The sequence below is a fragment of the Panthera pardus genome, unplaced genomic scaffold (genome assembly GCF_024362965.1).
Source record: "Panthera pardus isolate Hobbes unplaced genomic scaffold, ASM2436296v1 HiC_scaffold_24, whole genome shotgun sequence".
Lineage (NCBI taxonomy): Eukaryota > Metazoa > Chordata > Mammalia > Carnivora > Felidae > Panthera > Panthera pardus.
Genome location: NW_026526810.1, coordinates 24281109 through 24303995, shown reverse-complemented (window position 1 = coordinate 24303995; position 22887 = coordinate 24281109). Strand labels below are relative to the sequence as shown.

The 22887-nt window shown below is 56.3% G+C and overlaps 1 protein-coding gene and 1 long non-coding RNA gene across 5 annotated transcripts in view; both read left to right on the top strand.

The window, feature by feature from the left end:
- Positions 1-11644, top strand: part of ARID3B (AT-rich interaction domain 3B) — a 57287-nt gene extending 45643 nt beyond the window's left edge. For 3 of the 4 annotated variants that reach the window (XM_019441468.2, XM_019441470.2, XM_019441469.2), the window contains exons 5-9: positions 3769-3952; positions 5044-5324; positions 5424-5678; positions 7069-7170; positions 9071-11644. In XM_019441468.2, the coding sequence (XP_019297013.1) occupies positions 3769-3952; positions 5044-5324; positions 5424-5678; positions 7069-7170; positions 9071-9228 (980 nt within the window). In that variant the 3' untranslated portion in view covers positions 9229-11644. The remainder of the gene's footprint in view (positions 1-3768; positions 3953-5043; positions 5325-5423; positions 5679-7068; positions 7171-9070) is intronic. The other variant, XM_053888848.1, reaches the window with a different exon arrangement.
- A 3391-nt stretch (positions 11645-15035) lies between these two features.
- Positions 15036-22887, top strand: part of LOC109262697 (uncharacterized) — a 10745-nt gene continuing 2893 nt past the window's right edge. The window contains exons 1-2 of the long non-coding RNA XR_002077875.2: positions 15036-15204; positions 22398-22537. This is a non-coding gene — a long non-coding RNA (uncharacterized LOC109262697). The remainder of the gene's footprint in view (positions 15205-22397; positions 22538-22887) is intronic.

Below are 22887 nucleotides of genomic sequence, written 5' to 3'. Positions count from 1 at the left end.
TCAGAAGGTAAACTCCACTACAAGGCCTTCCCCCATCTCTCTTCATAGCTGAGTCTCCTTGAGGCAAGGGAGATGGCTGCCAGGTCCGTTAAGCACAGGGCAGCCTGCAGAGACAGACCAGTCTGAGGGTCCTGTTTCTGTCGTTTGTCTTGAAGCCAGCGCAGGTTTTGTGTATGGATTGTCTGGACAGTGTGAGAAAACCGTGCCGTCCTCTACATCTAGCACTCAGAATAGTCTCAGCTTTGTTTCTGACAGTATCGGGGTGCCTCCTACCCTGGGAACTATTTTCAGCAGTTTCACCGAGGGCCAGACTCTGGGAAGATAGCACCCTGCCCCCTTACCCACTCGTCTCTGCACCAGGGTGCCAGCTGTATCCCAGACCTGTGCTTTCTCCCCAGGGGTGCTGGGACGAGGTCACTTTTTGGTTAGATTTACGGCCTATGCTTCACGTGCCACTGTGCCCCTTTCTTGTCGCCTCAGCTCCTATACCTACCTCTGTTTCCCCTGCCCTGAACAGTTCTCAGCCTCATGCAGTCACATTCTGTGTGACTATCAAAACGCTAACTTTTCATGAAATTTCTACATCTGTAATGTTGTCTCTCAAAGAAGCCATGTCAAATGGCTAGACAGTCCAGTGATGACTAGGGAATAGCCTCCAGAGGCCATGTGAGCTACACCTGAGAACCTTTCATGGTTCATAGCTACACCTCATCTTCAAACAAAATCAGTATAAACAGCTTGGTCACTTTCTATTCTCCTGGCTTGCCTCCATAAATGACCGTGTCCAAAAGTACAATACACTGTTTACGTTTGAAGATTTACCAGCATCGGAGATTGTAATGAAAATCGTGTAAATTATGAAGGCCATTTGCAAATGGATTTCGAAAACCAGATACATAGCTCCCATCTGTGACGGTTGGAGGACAGCACTCCCATCAGCTGGGCAAGCCCTGCCTCGTGGTTGGTTACACACTCAGCCACACCCGTCTGTGTATAGCCCAGACCCGGCTGCCCTCCACTCTTTAACACATGCTGCCCCTTCTCTTTGACCCCACTGAACGTGTTCATGGTCTCTTTACCTTCTCAAAACCACCTCCCCCCCCAACTCTCCATCCATCCTTCTGCTGCCTGTCCACTTTTCGTGGGACCTGGACGCAAAGACCTTAACAACCCTGGGCTTCCATTCCCCCAGTTTGTTTACTAAGGGTCGTGACCCTAATGAGCCCGCTGGGACCTGAGAGGAGACAGTGACTTCTGTTCAGGGTTGTCGGCCTCAGACACCTGACTTGATGCTGGTGACAGGTCTGGCGGGCGCACTGCAAGCATTACGGAAATGCATCTGAGATGCCAAGTTGGGTAACCCAGAGCTAGTAGCTATGACTCTGAGGAGCATTTTTTTTTTTTCCAACCTGCACAGTAGTTTAACTTATTACACACTATAACATTTAAGAGATGGTGAAGGAGAAACAGTCTCTGCCTTCACAGAGCTGACAGTCGTCCTGGGCTACCCAGTGAACATAGGTAAAATGATCAGAGACTAAGTATCACTGAACTTGTAGGTGTCATAACAGGAATTCGGAGAGAGAAGAAATCCCTGTGAACTAGGATAGCTAGAAGATTCTTCCTGAAGGCCACTATGGAGAGGACTTGAGCAGAGGCAGGTCATGTTAGGCTTGATGAGGGAGAACACCAAACAAACCATGGAGGAGAAATGGGCCTGGTTTGGGGAGTGTCATGAGGGGACCCAGCTAGTGAGTGAGAGTGAGTTGTTGGGATGCTTGAAATACTTTGTAGGTAACCTTTTAAGGGGTGTTGGGGCCCCAGGTGATGAGACTGGGCTTGTGGGGCGGGATGGGCAGGCATAAGAGTCTGTAGGTGTTGAACAAGGATGCCAGGGCTGTGGTGGCAGCCGTGCTCAGGGTGAACGCATGGGTAAAGAGGCCGCCGTGGGCTGGGAAGGCAGATACGTTTGAGAAGTGCCTCAAAGGAAGGATCAGTGGAGCCTCCTAACAACCTCAAGAGGGGCGATAGGGGAGAGAAGAGGAGCCGGTGCTGCCCAAGACCTCAGAGGATGATGGTGGTGCTGGAAGGAAAAGGAAGTGATGGGAGAGGACGGGCTGGCTTGGGGATAAGGGTAAGCTCAGTGTGAACATTCTGACTTGGAAGGGAACGGGTCACTGTGAAGATGTCCAGGAAGCTTCTGCAAATGCGAGGGGGCCTTGGGAGTGGTCCTTCCAGAGTCTGGGCGATGCCATGAGGGTGTGAACTCGCCTGGGCCATGAGTGTGCTTCGGCAGACAGGCCTCCCGAAGGACGTGGACCTTAGCCCTGTCCTTCCAGGAGACCAGTTCTGCCATACCAGGCTCTCGTGTTTACGTCCGGAATCAGGTTCACTGCCCAGAACACAGGGAGAAAAAGTGAACCAACACAAACTGTGTGTCTTGGCAGTGTACCCACAGTCCTCTGCATATTTTACCTGTGAATCTTTGGATCTAACACTATGACCCCTTTTGTTTTGACCCTCTAAGGACCAGCTGATCAAGACAAAAGTTCTTCCAGACCTCCTGCCCCCTCCCGACACTTAGAAAAGAGGCCTGGTGCTGCCATCCAGCTCCACATACATGTTCATGCTCAGGCTGTTTGCTCTTCGTGCCTCTAGCTTGCATTATCCTGTAAAAGAGTTGATGAGGCCAGTGTTCCAGGGCTAGGAAGAAAATGGCATTCCTTGAGGGGAAAGAAGCAGGAAGAGCTGAAATAAACAGCACTTCTCGAAAACCAAGCTGGCTCACCGTCCACCAGGCAGGCAGTGAGACCTCAGCAAGACTGGGGCAGTGGGAGGGGGCCAAGGCAGAGGAGAGCAGCCTGTGTACAGTAAAAGGAGTTTGCCATCAAAAGGCAACAAGTCTCATACCCTGCCCTGGACGGTGACCCTTCCCTGCGGAATTCTCCCCTCTGACCTCCAGATCATTAATCCTGAGGCTGCCAAATGACAGTCATCCATCACGCCTCCTGACGAGCATCCCAGCCGCCTGTGAAAGGACCCCAGCCCCGCCCTCCCTGCCGTCCCCTGGTGCTCATTAGTGGGCCTTCCTGCCTGGTGCCAGGTTTCCTAATCAAGTCCCTGGCTCCTCTCACTTCCCTTCGGGGCCAGTAGCGGAAGCTGCTCTGACCCTCCCTCTTGCAGAGGCCAGGGAGGGGGTGGAGTGATTAGTGGGGAGAGAACCATTGAGTGGCTTTTTATCCCCCTGGAGACTTGTGTGTCCAGCGGCTCCTTTGACTTGGTGGGGACCCAGGAGAGAAAACATTTCTCCATCCTGCCACAGGAGAGGGGGAAGCAGGCAGTATGCAAATGAAAACACTGTTATAAAGTGCATGTAGAGCTACGAAAAAGACACCCAGGGAGCTGTGCAGGTGGGTGGTGGGACAGCCGAGTGGCTTCTGAAGGCTCGAGAGGAATGTGAGTGGCCACATCATTAGGAAAGAATCTGGACTCATCTTGGTAGCCAAAAAAATAAAAATAAAGGGAAAACATACCCAGAAAGACTAATGTCTTAAGCAAGACCACAAAGCCTGTGAGATGGACCTGTCTGCTCATCCCAAGGAGAACTGGCAGCTAGTCTGTCTGATAGCTTCCAGCTTTGGGAGTTGGAGTCAGATTAAAGCAGATTCGTGAACATATTTCTAACTCAGCAAAAGGTGGGCCCATGGATATGTCTTCTTTCTCTGCTTGATAACACAACTCTCTGTTTCTCTATTTGGACAATCACAGGGACTCCCATCAACCGAATCCCCATCATGGCCAAGCAGATCCTGGACCTTTATATGCTGTATAAGCTGGTGACGGAGAAGGGGGGCCTGGTGGAGATCATCAACAAAAAAATCTGGCGGGAGATCACCAAAGGCCTGAACCTGCCCACATCGATCACCAGCGCCGCCTTTACCCTGAGGACCCAGTGAGTGGCCAGGGCCCTAGGGAAAGGAAGCTGAGGCTGGAGAACAGGGATGTTTTAACCTAGAGGAGAGGAAGGAAGGAAGGAAATTCCACTGTACAGTGAGCAAGATGAGAGGAATTCCCAACGCAGCCAGGAACTTTCTGAGAGGAGTCCCTCTCTAGACCTAAGTAAGGATGAGAGCCACCATTTCCCAAGTATGTTCCTAGGCTACTTTGCCATTCTCTTTCTTTCGGGCCTCACCATTAACTCCGTGAAGTAGGTGTTATGCCATTTTTCAGAAAACAAAAACTGAGTCTCAGAGATCATAGTTGAGCTGAGATTCACCCCTGGGCTTCTGGCCCCGCATCCACTCCTTCCGGGACATCGTCTCCCCCGCGCACCCCCACCCTAAGCCTTAGCCGTTCCTACCTGACCTTCTGCGCGCCCGGCCACAGAGGACCAGGATGTGGGACCCGTTTTTGCAACCATGTGAACTGATTCCGAGGGTAACAGGAGCAGGGGAACCAAGAGTAGCCTGAGGGGCATCGATTCTTTGGAGCATGCTGGATGTTGCTCTCTAAAGAATATGGAATGAGCATCTGTGAGTCAGTACGTCATAGCCTTGTTGAGAAGTGGGAGGGCTTTATCTTTGGAACTCTTCCAGCAGGAGTCGGGGACAGCACTGTAACCAGTACAGCGGTCCTTCTCTTGAGGCTCTTGGGACATCTGATGCAAGGACGGACAGACAGCACTTCCGGGTCCACGCACAGTGGGACAAATCACTCCTATCCGAGCAGCATGACTCAGAATGGTTAGGACGTCCCAGGAGCCAGGAAGACATTGCAAAACCTTTCTCCCAGGGTACTAACACAGCACCAAAACACACATGAAACATGAGTGGAGATATGCTTTATTTCCCTGAAAGAATGGTGCCTCTGAGTGGAGCAGAGATCAGGACAGGGTTGAGTAGCAGCTGGCGGGCCCTGGACCTTTCTCTTCTGCCAAGTGACCCTGTGTCCTAGAGGCCTGCCCCACAGAGACCCAGAAACTTACACTGGGCGGCGTCTGGAGCCGTTTTGGATTATTCTCCTCGCTTGCTTCCTCTCCTCCAGGTACATGAAGTATCTCTATGCCTACGAGTGTGAGAAAAAAGCCTTGAGCTCCCCGGCCGAGCTCCAGGCAGCCATCGACGGCAACCGGCGGGAGGGCCGGCGGCCCAGCTACAGCTCCTCCCTCTTTGGCTACTCGCCTGCTGCTGCCACTGCTGCCACCGCCGGGGCCCCCGCCCTGCTCTCCCCACCCAAGATCCGCTTCCCCATCCTCGGGCTGGGCTCCAGCAGTGGCGCCAATGCCAGCAGCCCTCGGATATCCCCAGCAGCCACTCTCAGGAAAGGTCTGCAGGGGCCAGGGAGGGGGGAGGAGGGGGACAGGGAGGGAGTGGGAGAGCCCGTCGTCAGGTGCGAGGTCTGTGCCGCTCTGGTGCCTTTGCCAGGTGATGGAGTCCCAGTGACGACGGTGCCTGTGCCAAACCGCCTGGCTGTGCCCGTGACCTTGGCAGGCCAGCAGGCCGGGCCCCGGACGGCCGCGCTGGAGCAGCTGCGGGAGCGGCTGGAGTCAGGGGAGCCCCCGGAGAAGAAGGCCTCCCGGCTGTCGGAGGAGGAGCAGCGCCTGGTGCAGCAGGCCTTCCAGCGCAGCCTGTTGAGCATGGCGCGCCAGCTGCCCATGAAGATCAGGATCAACGGCAGGGGTGAGCGCCTCCTCCGACTCCACTCTCCACTCCCTGCCCTCCTGCTGAGGGCCCTCCTCCTGGCTCCACTCGGGCCCAGCACGCCCCAGGACTGGGGTGGGGGCCCCTCCGGGTTCTGCCCTCCGGGTACCCGGAAGGGTCTCAAGGCCAGAAAGCCACACGGGGCTTTACCTTCACCAAGCTGACTAAAAACTGCCGCAGGCAGTGCCCTGTTCTCTGTCAGAAAAGAAAAGCATTTGTTCAAGGGGGAGGAGCCAGAGACCTTCGGGCACAGCTGCTGTGTTTCTCTTCCTCACCAGCCTTTTGATCTGTCTAAATTAAAGGGCTCAGCCTTCACCCTGGTACCTCCCCGGATGTAGATCTGGGCGGAAGATGGCATCTCCATTCTGAGCCTCCAGGAGCCTCCGGGAGGGCCCAGGCTGCCTGTGACCCTTACAGAGGAAAGAGGAAATACCAGTTTGGCAGCATAATTGACATCTTTCCCTTCCCTTCCTCATTTTTCAGGTGCCCTACCTTCTGGACTCCTGAATCACACACTCCATGCCCCTTGTTCCTTTCTCCTCTCCCCCCACCCCCCACATTTTCTTGGCCATTCTTGCCCCGATTCTGTCTCAGAACAAACTTCAGCCAGCATGTGGTGGGAAGTCAGGTGTGAAGGGAGCTGTGTGCATTCGAGGGCAGCACTCCCTGCCCCACTGTCCCCAGGTGAGGAGCAGGACGCTGGGGGCGACAGCCCAGACGGCAGGGCTCTGCTCTGTTACCTGCACAAGCCAGACACTAATAGCAAAGCAGCTCACCCGGAAGAAGTACTGGCTGCGTGATGAAAGGGCAGAGTGTAGGGTGAACGAGGCAGAGCCAGAGCCTATAGTTTTCTACAGACCCCAGGTGGTCAGGTGGAGATGGGTGCCAGGTGCCGGGCCACATGCTGGGCAGGTAGACCCTCTACCTGAGGACCACCCAGCCCGGTTAAGGGCAAGAAGAAGTTAAGGGCAAGTCCTCAGAGGCAGGGACTGGGGCTTGCTGGTCTCTGGTTCCCCAGCCTGATGGATAGTGGATGCTTAGTTAGCATTTGCTGAAACACTGAAAGTGGCGGTGCACAGCTGTGAGTCAAGGTCAGTCTTTGCAGCCTGTGATCCCTTTCGTGGGAGAACAGAGGGAATGGGGGAAGTGAGTGGCTAAGCAGGGGACAGAGGAAGCCAGCGATAGGACCTTGGCAAGCCTGGGTTCTCCTGCTGCCTGACCTTACGCTCAGGGGAAGGTTATCCAGATACTTTCTAGAACGGTGGGAGGCCTCGCCTGCTCTGGTCAGTCCGGGAGAGTGGGAGAGCCTCGGAGAGGACACTGCAGTGTTGGAAGTCCTAATCAGGCCCGCTGTCTCCCTTGTCCCTAGCAGAAGACAGAACAGAGGCCTCGGCCGCAGCGCTGAACCTGGCCACAGGCAGCATCGGGAGCATCAACATGTCCGTGGACATCGATGGCACCACCTACGCAGGTGAGGCTCTGGGAGCCCCGAGGGAGGCCCACAGCCAGGGCCCCTCCTGTCACCCTCCCATCTGAACAGCTTCCCAGGGGTGGCTCTCTTGTATGTAGTCTCGAGGTTCCAAAGGTTAAGTGGTTTTTCCAGACTGGGAGAGGCTGAGGATTGCCAGCAGGATGACGGATCCCTCCCACCACCTTCGACAGAATGGTGGAGACCCTTCATCTAACCCTTTTGGACCAACGGTTGACTCACTAATTGCACCCATCACTTAAGCGCGAAGCATCATAATCCTGTCCATGCCCATGCCTTAAACATCACGTTTGCTGTCATGGACCTGTGGCGCACAGGGCTCCTTGGAATGGTTCACCTCCACTCTCTCTAAATATTGCCTGTCATTCCCTTTCTTTAAAATGGACCAAGGACTGACACGCAGGCAAAGGAATCTGAGTGTAGCAGAAATCCGCCTGTTTTTACAACTCCGCCCAGTCCTTTAAAGTTATTGCTGTCTACTTGGGCAGTAGTTTGTTGGCTAGTTGGGTTAGCATCTCTACCAAGTCTTTTCAATTGCTGGAAACCAGTCCTTTTCCCGCTCCCATTTCTTTGGTTTAGGGGTGAGTTTGGGAACAAGCCCCAAGTCTTACTAGTAAGCACGGCTTGCTGAGTGGGGGCCAGAGAGCCCGAGGGGTCCAGAGGAGGGGCTTTAAAGGTACACCTTCCATCAAACTGGTGCTCCTGTTCTGGCGGCGCCACCCTGTGGGCCTCACGCTCTGGCTCTGCCGGCCACCAGCTGCCAGCATCAGGGTTGCAGCCAGGGAAGGGACGGAGTTCTTGGAAGCAGCCTACGGAGAAGCAGCGATGCCACATCACCTTGCCGGTCACCACATGACTGGTGCTTTGGAGGCCACATTGAGAAGTCTCAGCCTGACATGGGGGCCTCTCAAGGAGACCAGACGAGACAACAGGCAGGGCCTAGGTGCCCTTTGCCATCTGGTGGTGCTTGACGGTCTAAGAGGATTGGGGGCTGGTGGGGGGGGGCGGTCCACGGAGAAAGCAGGGAAGGACGAGATCAGTGTCTGGAGAGTGGGAGATAACGCCTCCTCACAACATGGGGAGCAGTCAGAAGGGAGGTGAAGGCACCCCAGACCTCACCTGCATCACCCTTGTCCCACCTGTGCCCTTTCTTGGTGGGCGTGCACGTCGCACAGGCCAGGAACTGGGAAGTCGTTCCCAAGAGCCCCTCACCTCTGTCCTCACCCCCAGAGCTGACAGACCCCGCTCCTCTGCTCTCCCCTTTTCTGCCACCCCACAGCCCCGCTGCCCTGGTTTGGGCCTCTTTCCTTGTGGGCCTCTGTCGCCCCTGTTCCTCCCAGCCCTGTGGAGAGCATTTTAAAACCCATTTCTTATCGTGTCCCTCCCCTTCCTAAAAGCTCCAGGGCCTTCACGACCCACGCAGGGTAAAACCTGCCTCCTAAGAGGCACACAGGCCTCCCTTCCCTCATCTTCCCATCTGTCCAGCCTCACCTGCCATGCCAGCCTCCAGCACATTGCCACCTCCCTACTCCGGCTCTTCCTTTGGCCGCTCTTTCTGATAGCCCAGGCATGCTCTCCCCCTGAGCCTTTCCTGACCAGCTTGCCCCTGCCTTCCACCACCTTCTCTTTGTTCCCACAAGCCCCTAGAGGAGGGAGCAGTGCCCACAGAGCACTGGTTACATCTCCTCAAAAATCACGGTTTACGTTTCTGCCCCCTGGCCGGCCTGTCAGCACCTGAGGCCGGACAGTATTCAGGACTCTGGTCAGCGGCCAGCACGGTGTCTGGAACGGAGCCTTATACAGGGCTGGGCACCCGTAGCGGGGACAGAGTGCAGCTGCCCGAGACTCTTTGTTCACGCTCGTTCCCCCCCTCCCCCCCCAGGTGTGCTGTTTGCCCAGAAGCCCGTGGTCCACCTCATCGCAGGGTCTGCCGCCCAGAGCATGGGCGGCAGCGGCAGCGGCAGCTCTCACTGCTCAGCCAGTCCTACCTCGTCCCGGGGCACCCCCAGCGCCGAGCCCTCCACCAGCTGGTCTCTCTGAGGGGCAGGACCCAGCTCCCCGTGCCCCGCTCTCCTGTCGAGAGTGAAGGAGGTTGATGCACAGAATTTACCTCATCTCACGGAGCCCACGTCAAACACCATGTGGCCAGATGTTGAGAGTTTGGACATGTCCGTCTGTCCGGGCTCCGTTCGGGTCCTGCTGTACTCTGGGGACAGGGAGAGGCTGCAGGGGCAGGACAGGGCAGCGTTGTCCAATCAGGGATTGTGCTGGAGAACTGGGCGGGGTCTGTGGGCAGCCAGCTTCCTCCGGGGTTCCCAGGCCACTTCCCGTCCCGGGCACAGTGTATCGACAATCTGTAAGCCGGCACAGGGCTGGAGGCCCTCCAGAGCCCTTCCCCTTAATTTATTTCCCTTCCCCTGCTTTCTGCCGTGACCCTGGGGTCACTGGCCTCTTCCCCTGCTCAGCCCTTCAGTCTTTAACTCCCATGTTGGGGCTGCTAGGGGCCAAGACAATGCCTTCATGGCCTTTCTCCGCTGAGCATGGGATGGGGCCCTCCTACCCACCTCACCTACCATGTTTGGTTCCAGGGGTGTGGGTCCCTCATATTCAAGTCTCGAAGCTATCCTCAGGGCCCCATGTCCCTCTTTTAATGGTCCCAAGAAAGGACACACGAGGGCAGTCCTCAGGCCCCAGAGCTTACTGGGTACCTGCTGAGGGAGAGGCAGAGCCTCAGGGGGCTGCCCAGGCAGGCCCTGGCACCCGCTTTCACACTGACCCTTTTCTGGCCCTCCCAGACCTCACGCTCTCACTCGCCCTTTTGGCCACCTCTCCCAGGAACAGCCCACTTGTCCCTCGGGCCCTCCCTTCTCATGGGGTCACCTCAGCCCCAACATCCCCAAACCTGCTGATGTCAGGTTCATTGAAATACCTCAGATTTGTAATTGTTGATGTTTGATTCTTCAGGAAGTATTTGCATCTCTGATATCTTTTTTATATGTGTTTTGCTGACTTTTTTGTTTTTAATTTTTATTGTTGTTATTGTAGCACCAAAGAAATGAAAGCAGATCACCCCTAAAGCCGAGCAAACCTTTGGTACCCCAGCCCCTCCGGCCCTTCGCTAAGACCCCAGTGACGAGGCGGGGAGGCAGGCAGGGCAGATGACTCAGGGATCACGGTGGCCGGGGAGGCGGTGAAGCGAGAGGCCCTTGCTCATGCAGGTCAGGTCCGGAAACCACACGGTTCTGAAGATGGTTCCTGACCCATTTGCTGCCAGAGCAGGGCTGGTCCCACACCTCTACCCCCAGCTCCCCAGGGTGGGGACAGAATGGCTCCCCTTCACTCAGCATTGCCACCTCAGGGCAGGGGCAGGCCGGGGAGGCCCTGGGCCTTGTAGAGGCCTTGTAGAGCCATCCCAGGGATAAGGGGATGCCGTGAGCTCTGTCCTCCCTTGGGCCTCTGGGCTGGAGCCGGCCGCTCCCATGTTGGGAAGATGGGGTGATTGTCACACCAGGCTCATCTCTGGTTGAGTCCGCCCTGCAGAGCTCACAGAACACCGCTCACTGTGACGTCATCGGGCTGTGGTGGTGACAGGCCACGCTGGCACGAGCTGTCACACGGCTAGCATTCGGCCCTGTCTGTGAAAGGAAAGGGAAATCAAAAGGTGGAGCACAAAACAGCTCCCTCAGCCTGGTAAGCTGCACTCTGCCGGACGCATCTTCTCACTCCCTCCCCAGCCTTCCACACACTTGCTCACTCACACACACACACACACACACACACACACACACACACAGCCCCACCCAGCGGGGTCTGACCCTCTTCTGGCCTCAGGAGCCTTCCCGCCTTACCCACCAGGTAAGCGCAGGAGGTGGGCAGAGAAGAGTGTCTGGGATCCGGTGCCAGGAAGGGCCTGGTTGGCTGGCGCTGGGCCCACTTGAAAGTGTCGCAACATTTGGCCAGTGTGTCTTTCTCAGGGGTTTGGTCACGAAGGATGGACTCTTCTAGCCGGAGGACACAGGGACAGTGCACTGTGGCTTTCTGGTCATTGGATCCTCTCCCCTTCCCCAGGCAGCTTGCCCAGCCAGCTTTGCCCTCTCAGCAAACCCTTGCTGCCCTCGAGGACAACAGCAGGGTCTCAGCCCGGAAGCCCAAGAGTCAGGGATGCCAGCAGGTGCCCCAGGAGCAGGGCCCTGGGCAAGAGAAGCTTTCCCTGAAGGTGCAGTCCTGAAGGCCACAGGGCAGGCGGTGGGCCGGGGCTGCTTCGTCCCCACCCCTCCCTCCCCTCCCCATCTGTGTACTCTGACCAGGAAAATGTGCTAGCACATGGATAGCCTAGGCAGTGGATAAATACCTCAGACGTCCTCTTGCAGCAAGTGTCTGTATATGTTGTGGTTATTTTCTATCTTACATGTTCTCGAATGTTTATATTTCAATAAACCTCTACCTCTTCACACAAGCAGGTCTCTCAGATGCTTTCAGTGACCCTCCCAGTGGGCAGTGATCAGGATGAGGGAGCGGTGAGAGTCTTGAGAGTAGAAAGGACCGGCTCCTCTGGATCCCTGGGTTTTCCTGAACCTTCTGCCCTTTACTGCTTATCCATTCTTCAGAGTGCTCATTCTCAGCCTGTTTCTGGCTTGGCAGGAAACCCTAGGTATTGCCTGACCACCAGGACCATCTCCAGTGGTTCCGCATCAGTGTCCTGGCAGGCACGGGGCCAGGGGACTGCCTCCATTTAGCAAGGCTTTTTTGAGCTCCTGCCGAGTAAGTATGGTCCCCGTGCTTATGGAGCTCACAGTCTTGGTGGGGAGGCACACACAATTATCCAATCAAAAATTGAAATGCAGTGTGACTGGGACAGTAGGCCATTGATGGCAGATGGATGCTGGGGCAGCTCACTGGGGCATCTCTGGAAAGCCTCCCAGAGGTGGCGATCTTTCAGCTGGAAGAGTGAGGTTGCCAGCTGGAGATGTGAGGAGAAGCATTCTCGGCAGAGGAACTGATCTATGGAAACTTGGTGGCCTCAGAGGTCCTGCCCTTGGGGAATTGTGGCCAGGACCTGGAGTTGGAGGGGTGAGGAATTGGGGAGAAGTATGGCTGGGTCCAGGATGGATCCCGGGCTAAGGGATGTGGGTGCCATCCTTTGAGCATCAGGGCACTGCTGACACGTTTTAACCAGGACCTAGGCTTAAAAAGAGGCTTTTCTGGAAGTGTGATCTGGAGTCAGGAGACATTCTGGACATTAGACCTCTGGGATGCCTCCGCTGGAACTCGGGCCTGGACCCAGAGTGCCCAGCCTTTTTTTTCCACCATGATGCACATCCTATGGCTACAACCCAGTTTTGGTGAAACCAAGAAAAGTGGGCAGAGAGGAAAAGCACTGGGGATTTGTAATTGCCCTCCTCCGCAACAACAACGCCCGTCCCCAGTCTGTGCAGTCCTCTGAGGCAGGCAAATGCAGACCCCTTTGCCATTCTGAAGTGCTAGCAAATGAAGAGTGACCTTGGGACAGGCTTGAGCCTCTCAGTGGTCTCTAAACACCTTTTGAAAGAAATGACCAGTCCTTTAGTAATTTTTTTAAGTATTCTCTACACCCAACGTGGGGCTCAAACCCCCCAATCCGGAGATGAAGCGTCACATGCTCCACTGACAAAGCCAGCCAGGCACCGCTAGCCCTTAGTACTTTAATAACTGGTAACCAGTAGTTGGTATCACACCTCACAGCTTCCTGTGGCGCAGCAGGGGGCCGCCACACGGAGGTGCAGCAGGCCTAGCCCACGGGGGTGTCGGGGAGGTGAGGAGAAGCAGGGTCTAGAGACCTCTGAGGCGGAAACGGTGCATCGTGACTGCAGGGGGTGGTGAGAGGAGAAAAGCTCCCGACGGACGTGGAGAATCTAGGAAGAACAAGGCACCAGGCCGCTGCAATTCCTTCCCGTTTCAGTTTAACAAGACCTATAGGAGAATATCTTCCAAGACCTCGAGAAAGGGAAGAATTTCTCCAACTAGACCCTCCAAAAGAGTTTATCAAAAGATCCTGGTATTTTGGGATACCTGGGTGGCTCAGTCAGTCAAGCATCTGACTCGATTTCAGCTCAGGTCATCATCTCACAGGTTCGTGAGTTTGAGCCCCACATCCGGCTGTGTGCTGACAGTGTGAAGCCTGCTTGGGATTCTCTCTCTCCCTCTCTGGCCCTTCCCCCTCAAAATAGACAGATACAGGTTTTGGGGGCACCTGGATGGCTCAGTTGGTTAAGCTTCGGACTCTTGATTTCGTCTCAGGTCATGATCACACGGGTTGGTGAGATCGGGCCCTGCATTGGGCTGTGTGCTGACAGCTTGGAGCCTGCTTGGGATTCTCATTCTCTCTCTCTCTCTCTCTCTCTCTCTCTCTCTCTACCCCTCCCCCTCCCCTGCTCACGTTCTCACATTCTCTCTCTCAAAATAAATGAACAGTAAAAAAAAAAAAAAAAAAAAAAAAAAGATACTGGTATTTAGAAAGACACACTGGGAGAGTCCCCTGGATGGCTCAATTGGTTATGCATCCAACTCTTGACTTTGGCTCAGGTCATGATCTCACGGTTAGTGAGTTTGAGCCCTGTGTTGGACTCTGCACTGATGGCACGGAGCCTGCTTTGGGTTCTCTCTCCCTCTCTCTCTGCCCCTCCCCTGCTTGTGCTCTCTCTCTTTAAATAAATAAGTAAACTTAAAAAAAAAAAAAAGAAAAGAAAAAAAATAGATGATACTTGCAACATAAAACTAACAGCCAGAGTGTGTGTGTGTGTGTGTGTGTGTGTGTGTGTGTGTGTTAATGCTTATTGTTAAAAGCAAAAAGGGGAGGGGGGGTTGGAAGAGGGGGCCAAGTCATGAACAGCTGTTTTGCAGAAGAGGAAATACAAATGGCTGGAACTCACTGGGGCCAGGGAAATGCACAGAAAACCATTCCACACCATCAGATTGGCACACACTTTGGTCTTACAACACCAGGTCTTGGCAAGGATGGGGAGCAATGGGAACTCTTGGAGACTGCTAGGGGAGTGTAAATTAGTCTAACCACTTTGGAAAACACTTGGGCATTCCCAAGTGGCACATGCAATTCTCCTAGGTTTGTACCCCAGAGGAACTGCACGTGTGCTCCAGGAGACCTGACAGCACTTAGCTATGAAACTATCGATTTCTGAACACTGGTGTGGGCCAGGTGCTGTTTTAAGTTCTCTCTGTTAATTCCTTGGATTCTCTACACATATGAGATGGGACTATGATTCCCATTTTACAGATGAGGAAACCGAGGAACAGAGAAGTTGAGTTACTAGCCTGAGGTCCTATAGCTAGTGAGAAGAGCTTAGGGGTTCTAATTCGGTAGCTACGGAGTCCAGAGTCTGCCCTCCCAGCAAGTACTAAGCATTCTATACACGCTTATTTCCACTCCACCCACACCCCTATGAGGCAGTAACTTCGTTCATTTTACAGATGCAAAAACTGAAAAGCAGAAATGTGCTGGAGGTCACATATATGTAGTGAATGGCAGGGCTGTGAATGGACTCCAATCAGCTGCCCTAAACTCTCCTGCATGTGCCTCCCTTCAGTGAGGGGCAGGGGCGACCCAGCCCGGTGACAGAAGGAAGCAGAAGTTGGAGGGGGTGTCTGGTCGTCCCAAGTCTTCGTTCCGCCCATGTCCCCCTTGCTGTGCAGTCGGGAGTCACCTGACAGTCCTGAGAGGATCCAAGATTCTCCTGGACCAGCCTTCCCGGCTCCGCGCCACGCCGCAACCTTCCCCCACCTCATTGGCCAGGACTGGCCACGTGCCCTCCGTATAGCCAATGGGGGGAGGGGGCGGGGCGCGGGAGGGAAGCCCGGACGCCTACTGCACCTTCTCCTTGGAGTCTCCGCCCTGAAAACGGGAGTTGGTGGCTTGCGGCTTCTGAGAGATCGGAATCACCACTGGAGGGAAAGGAAGAAGGAACCGACCAGAAAAGCAGGACCGGGACGAGTGGGGACCTTGCTGCGCTTGGAGACAGAGAGGTACCGTCTCTCTGGAGGGGGCGGGGGGGGAACGCCATCTGTGCCAGGAAGCAAACAGGAGCCGGCCTGAGGGAGTGAGCGGCTGGAGGGTGGGTGCCCGGCCTGAAGGGAGGGCCCTCCGGGGAGGGCAGCGCCCTGGTTTGGAGCGCACTGGGGATGCGCCCTGGCAGGGGTCCCAAACCACTCATCTCATGTGAGCAGAAAGGAGAATTTATTTTCGGAGCCTGGGGGAGCCCAAGGACAGCGGGGCGTGGGACTGGCCTTGGCAAGTGCTGCCCTTGGAAGGTACTCCTTTCCTTCTGAAGACCAGCTCACCATGCTGCCCAGGCCACAGAGCAACGTGAGATGACCATCCTAAAGGTCAAGTTTATGTCTTCTCCATACAAGAGACCTCCTGGGATGAGCTAAAGTATCTCCATCCAATTCCACGTCCTGGGACCTGTCGGCTCCATTTGCCCTCGCTAAAATCCAGCTTTTGACACCATGAAAAACAGGGAAGTTAACAGTTCCCAAGTTTTCTGTGTCCAGTCTTCAGCCCCGAGAGACTACGATTTTGTCTCAAGTCCAGTGATCAGGACAGGGCCACTGGCTCTGTTGGGCTCAGGACCCAGTGCTGGACCCATCAGCTGGGAACTCTGCAGCTCCCACAGCAGCTGTGTGAATGGCAGGGAGGGCAGAGAACATTTTGCAGGAGACGATGCTGGAGAAACAATCTGAGAGCTGTTCTGTCCTTCCATCCTGCCAGGGTCCTCCTCTGCCAAACTCTGCTTAAGTCAGTAGATGGAGGGAATGTTCAGTGACAGAGTTGAGGGAGGTTCTGGAAGCACGTGGCCCAGCTGACGGAGCTCTGTAGGGGAAGGAAGTACACAGCAGGGTGGGGAGGGAAGTTCAGAAGGAGAAAAATGGCCAGATAACCTCAAGGGGGACAACTCTAAGCCAGCCTTGCCTGTGGCCATCAAAGATGGCCATTGTATCAAGCTCAGAAACGAGAAACTACCTTTCTGGAACAGGTTAAGGGACCAGGGGGCTTAGCTGCCGTTTTGCTGTGTGACTTTGGGCACATTACTGCCTTGTCTGGGCAAGTTCCCTGTGAAATAGGGACTATAGAGTGATGTGAGGCACAAATGTATCAGAACTCACTTTGAAAAGTCTAAAGCCCAATACCCAAGGCCTTCACCAGTAAGACAGAAGGTTTGTGGTCATCATTGTGCTGGGACAGGGCAGTGAATGGACCAACCAAGCCCCACAAGGACCTCAGCGCCCCACTGGCCACTCTCTGCCCAGATCTACTTCTAGCCACAGGGTCCCCCTGGGAAAGGACAGGTGGCCTCGTCCACTAAGAGTCAAGAACCTTGTACTAACATGGGCATTTCAGGCCCTATTTCAGGCAGGGGACAGGGAGGCTTCTGACTGCAGCTACCTATGACAGGTCCCCTGCCTCAGGCCTGACAGAAACCCTAGCGGGGGGTGGGGGTGGGGGGCCTCCACTCTCCCCAGGGAGTCCTTGCCCACCCTTGGTTTTTGAAGCCTGACAGTCTGCTGTCAGCTCACTGGGGGCAAAGGGCTGACCTCGGTCTCTTGTGCAGCAGAGTGAGGCTATAAACCTGGACCCTCGTGGCTCTGGGCCTCAGTGGGCACAACACCTTTCTCCTCCAGCTAGGGCACTGCCCCAAGTGCCACCGTTTTTCAGATGCTCCTCTCCTCCATGGTTCTTGGGCTATGGCTGACACCTGGGGACAAATGAAGCAGAAGCTGACCCCACAGAGGGCAGAGAGGCAGGGCAGGTAACCAGGTATGGAGTAGTTCCGGTTCTAGCCAGGGAAAGGGAGGCCAGCTGAGGAATCCATTCAGAATCGCCAAAGGCCCACGCTGGAAGGACCTTGTGGGCCTCTGTCTCCCCCCACTCTGGCTTGCAGATGGGGAAACAAAGGCAGAGAGAGAAACAGGGTCTGGGTCACACAGGGAGGCAGGGGTTACTCTGCCTGTTCCTCTAGGGAGTCCCCAGGTGTCACCTTCAGGGGTTGAGAGATGGCTGGAGGCTCCCGCCCTCCCAGTGCTAGAGCCCTCGATGCTCAGAGCTACACCAGCTCCTCTCCCTGGGGACACAGTTCTCAGCCTGAGAGTCGGAACTCTTGGAGTCTCCCAGGTCCCACTGGCAGATGTGACCCCATTCTCTAGGGGTCCCCAGAGAGAAGCTCAGGCAAAAGATAGAAGTCCGCACCCCATCAAGCTCCTCCACACAGGGTCATAAAGATGAGGACCCGCGTCAAGGTGAAATGGTATTCAAGCCTAAAGCAGGAGCTGTTCCAGGCCGTGGAACGTGCTATATTGTCCATCACTGGCGGCCCACTTTGTCTCCTGAATATATTAAGTGCAAATAATGCCTCATTGATAGAATACCGGACAAATAGACTTTGCGACTAAAGCCCTATAGGCAGGTGGTCTTGGGCCCACCTCTATGGTTTTATGACTTTAGTACTTACTCACTCTAACTGGACCCCAGGTATAGGGAAACTCAGGGCCACCAGCCAGGCACACTGTCTCGCGTAATCCTCACATCATCCTTTGAGATAGGTACGATAGGCAGTATCCCCCTTTTACAGAAGAGCAAACTGAGGCCCAGAGAAGGCAGACTTGCTCACGCTCGCTGAGCTGGTCAGTGGTGGAGGTGACTTGAGCATAAGAAGGCCACTCTCCTTCCATCCATGACCCCAGGCCCAGGAACCCAGAGGTCCTAATCCCTGTGCCTCCAGAGCCCACCCAGCCATGCCCCCTCCTGCTTCTTCCCCGTGTTCCGTTCTTCTGAGAGAATAAGGCAGACCAGGAGATACATCAAGTTCCAGGCCTGGCAGTGTCCCCCCTGGGATTCTCTTAGCATGTCCCTAAATGCCCTCTCCCATCTACCCCCAAATCCTCACAGGAAGGGGAAGAGCTGTGAGGGTCTCTGTGAAGGAAGGTGGTTCCTCCCCACAGAGCCCCTCAGATCCGGGTGCCCCTCACTCCATGGTCCTCACTTTTCCACCAGCTCCTGCTCAGAGCCCTCAGCTGCTTCCAGCCTCAGCTTCTCAGCAAGCCTCTCTGCCACCGTGGGGAGGAAGGCAGAAAGACAGTGAGCACATTGTAGGGCCTGGGCTCTCCTGGTGGCAGTGCGAGGTTGGGAGGGATTTGACTGAGTCCGGGGAGGGCAGGTCAGTGGCACCGGGGACTGGGCACAGGGAACCGTGCCCCCCCCGAGGCATGCAGGCCTGGCAGAGGCACAGAGGCAGAGGGATGCTGAGCACCTGGTTCTGGGCACCTCCGGGGCCGGCTGGTGAGCCTCCAGCTCCGGGTCCCGGATTTTCTGGAGCCCAGCTCGCATCTGGGCCAGCTCCAAGCCTACCTCCTTCAGGGAAGTCTGGGAATGGGGGGAGAGTCTGAGAGGGAGTCAGTCACTGGCTCCTACCCTGATCTGGTGCTTCAGGACATCGCCCACCCTGGTTCTCGCGGGGGCCTGACTGGGACTCTGCCTTGACCCAAACAAGGGGCATAATAGCTGTCGGGCAGGGAGAGGCAGGTAGAACAGCACTTGGAGGAGGGAGCAGGACAGCCTCTGCCTCTCCACACTGTACAGGTGACTACAAATTCCCCTGAATACAAAAATATGAATGGGTGATACTCCCTCAGTGCTCCCTATGGGGCTACGCTGCTCAGCCCAAGGGCTCCCCGAGGGCAGGCCAGGTCTCCGAACCCTCTCCATCTCCAGATCATCCCCTGTCTCCCTGCATGGGGTCCCTGTGCACTTAGCCCTCGTGCACTTGCTTTGCATTGATTGGTGAGCCTGTCCTGTGTGCCTGGGCTCCTCCCAGGGCCACCCTGCAATAGTACAAGGTCAGGGCCGCCTGGGGCTCCAGCCTAGAGTGGGTCTAGGCTCTGCTCTTGGCCCTCAGTGAAAACACCCTGATCCTGACTCACGGGCTCCAACAAGTTAGGCACCTCCCCTCCCCACCTTCACCTCCCTGGGGGCCCTTGGTCTCAGCTCCTCCCACCCCTGGTCACAAGGGCCCAGTGTGGGATCAGAGCCTTGTCCTCTGCTTGGGAGGCCCCGTCTCTAGCCCTGCCCCCACCTTGATCTGAGGGAGGGCAGCCAGCACCCCAAGCTAGCTCTCACCTCCTGTGGGGGCTGGAGCAGCTCCCACCCTGCCTGCCCATGAGCTCTCCCCTCCGCCTCTGGTGGGGCCCACGCTCGACACTCCTCTGGCTCCTCTGTGGTCCTTGGCTCTGGCAGCTCCTGGGGCCTGGTGGGGACAGCAAGACCTGTACCTTCATCCCCACCCCCATTCTAACATCATTAGCCCAACCAAGGTGAATGGGCCACTCGGCTGGGGCATCGGCCTAGTTCTTAAAAGCTGGAGAGAATGTGACCCAGGGACAGTAACCCAGTGGGTACACCGAACAGGGTCATAGGACCAATGAGGATCAGAACCCCTGAGTACTGCCAACACCACTCCCAGTGTACAGATGGAGATCTGAGCCAAAACAGCAAGGGCCACCAGGCCACCATTCCCAGCTGCCTGAGAGGCCCAGGGAAGATTCCACAGTGGCCTTCCCCACAGGCTGTGTCTGGAGGCCGAGGGAGTGGGCTTGACTGGTGCCCACTCAGTAGGTGGCAGTCTGGTCCCTAGACTTCCACAGGGTGGGGAGCCCACCCTCCACGTGCAGACTTTGAGAGCTTGCCTGGGGACCCTGCTGGGGGAAGAGGGTGGGCGGCTAGGACTCTGGGACTGCTGGCCTCCCTTCTAGGCTGGCTGAACTGTCCAGGTTCTCGTCCTTGTTCTGGGGTGTGGGCAGGCCCAGGCCTCGCTGACCCGAGGGCACCTGGCCCTGCGGGTTCCGGTGTCAGCTGCGCCCAAAGTCCTAGAGCTCCCCGGCATCCAGCTCAGCCAGGAGTGCAAGGCTCTTGTCCATTTGTGGACAGATGGGCTGCCCAGGGCCCCACAGCCCCGCCCCTGAGCCCCTGGGTACGACAGGGGCCAGGGCAGGGAGTTTGGGACTCTTTGGGACAGGGAAGCTGAGACCTCTTGAGGGGAAGTGGCTGGTAACTGGCAGAGCCTGGGCCTCCCACTCTTTTGCACCAGGTCCCTGATCTCGGGTTTGGGAAAGACTCTAGGGTCATCAGGAAGGGCTCCTTGGGGGCCCCAATCCCAGGTGGGCCCCATATCATCCCAGCCTCGGGCAGCCTCCAGCTCCTCGCCACCTGGCAGCAACCTGGCTGTTTTCCTTCTCCAGAGTCTGCATCTTGCTCTGTTGCTGGCCAGACAGAGGGCAGCCCTCACCCCATCTTCTCATGCCCACAAACACTCACACGCGCTTGTGTGTGATCTCCATCCTGGCCCCTCGCCTGCCTCTACCACCCAGATGCGGACAGGCTGCCTGGGGGCTCACTAAACAGTGCCCACCCCTCCTCACAGCGGCCGATCCTGTGGCCCCTCCAGCCTTTCTGCAGCCGTGTCAGGGCCTTGGGGCTAAATGAGGGGAAAGAGAAGACGGAACAGCTGGGTCCCCGAGATCCCAAGTCCTACCCAACCCACCCGACAGGAAGGTAGCAGGATGCAAATTGGGAGGTATAAGCTATGTTTGTGTTCTAACCCCTAGTACGTCAGAATGTGACCTTAGAGATAAGGTCTTTACAGAGGTAATTGGAGAGAGCTCTGATCTCATCTGGCTGGTGTTCTTACAAAAGGGAAATTTGGACACAAACACGTGCATAGGGAGAGCACCCTGTGCACGTGGAGGCAGAGGCTGGGGTGATGTGTCCGCAAGCCAAAGAACATCGGGGACTGCCAGCAGCCACCAGAAGCCCGGGGAGGGGCAGGAACAGAATCCCCCCCTCAGGGGGAACCACCCCTGCGGCACCTGGAGCTCAGACTTCCAGCCTCCAGAGCCGTGAGACAGGAAGTATCTGCTGCCGAAGCCCCCTGGTTTGCCCCCTGGTTTGCGGTACTTTGTTCTGGCAGCCCTGGCAGACTGCCGGAGGGCGAGTGACATGGAGCCCCAGTGGATCCCCGGTTGGAAAAGGCGATTTTCGCCGCAAAGCGGCCAGGCCAGCAAGCAGCGTGAAGTGTGTAGTAACAGGAGCGAACATTTCCTGGCTGCATGCCGACACTGCTCTGAGCCTTCTACATGCGTGTCCAGTTTACCCCTCTTAGCGGATGGGGGAGAACCATAACTGTTCTTGGTTGTGGGGTTTCTTCCTTACAGATGAGGCCCAGAGAGGTAGAGTAACTTGCCCGAGGTCACGTAGCAAGTACACTGCGGAGGCAGGATTGGAGCCCAGTACTCGGGCTCTGGGGCCCACGGTCTTAACCACTGATCTGGGGACAGTGCAGAGCACAGAATCCTGGGCTGGCGCAGAGGAAGAGAGACTGAGACAGAGACCGGGAGAGGGTCAGGGTGGAAGGAGCTTGAGGTTGGGGATGAGACTGTAGGTGGAGAGTGCCAGAGGCCCCGGGAGCCCCTCGCACCCTCCTGCCAGCCAGATGTTGCCCAGTTTCCCTGAGAGCCCCGGGCCCTGCTCCCCAGAGGACCCCTGCCCATGGCTCAGGGTGGAATTCTAGATCACCCTCCCTGGACAGGCGCAGGGCCTGGGGCACCACTTGCTCACAGAAGGTGAGTCCAGGCCGGGCCTCCCTGGGGACTGGGGAGAGAGAAATGGCCTGGGCAGTCCCCGAGAAGCAAAGGACTGGAAGGCCCTCCGGTTGGGGCCCAAACTGACACTGGTTTACGGGTCATTTGCATGTTGCTTTCGCAGGGCTCGCTCCGCACCACTTCCTTCCCGGCACCTGAATCTGCCCAGAGGTCCCAGCCCTCAGTCACCACGCTTTCTCGCCGGAGTTGTCCGCCCGCAGGCCCCCGTCCTGACTGGGGTGCACACCCCATAAAGAGTAGTGTCTCTCCAGGCCCTGAGGAGACAACCTCCAACCCACAGGGGTCTGGGTTGATAAACAGACAAAAACTGAGATTTCTTTCTGTACAAATGCGCAGTTGCAGACGATCACTGCAAATCTGCTTCCTTGAGGAGCTAACAGCCCTCTTGGAGCAAAGCTCTGGACCCCAGTTTGAGACACCGATTTAGACCAACGCCACCTTTCGTGAGGCCTAAGGCCAGCTAAGCACTGCTGCTGAGACCCGCTCTCACGCTCCTTCATCTCACGCAGACGAGCCCCACTGCGGCAGAGCAGGACCCCCCTCCTGGGTCCCTGCAGCTCCACATCCCTGGGCCTCCAGGGCGCCTCCTTGCTGACTCTCTGTGTCTGTGTCCGTGTGCGCACATCTGGGAACATGTGCGTGTCTCTGGGTGAGTGTCTCGCGTGTATCCTGGTGGGGGGGAGGGAGTGTCCACCAGTCCGTCTGCTTGTGCATGTACACGTTTGCCCTAGACACTAAGGGAGGGCACTGGCTGGGAGGAGGCCGTCACCAAACTGGACTCGAAGTCTGGTGGACACGGCCCGGGACACCCAAGCCCTTGCCCTGGCCCCTGGCCCACCATTCACCCCCTTGCCCTCTCTACTCATCTGGGTCAGGGACTGTTCTCACTCTGCCACCTCCACATCTGTCCTCTCTGGGCCTCTGCATGTGCCCCTCTCTCTTGCTGAAGTGCCCTTCATTCTTTCACTGAGGATGCCCAGTTCATCCTTCAGGGATGGT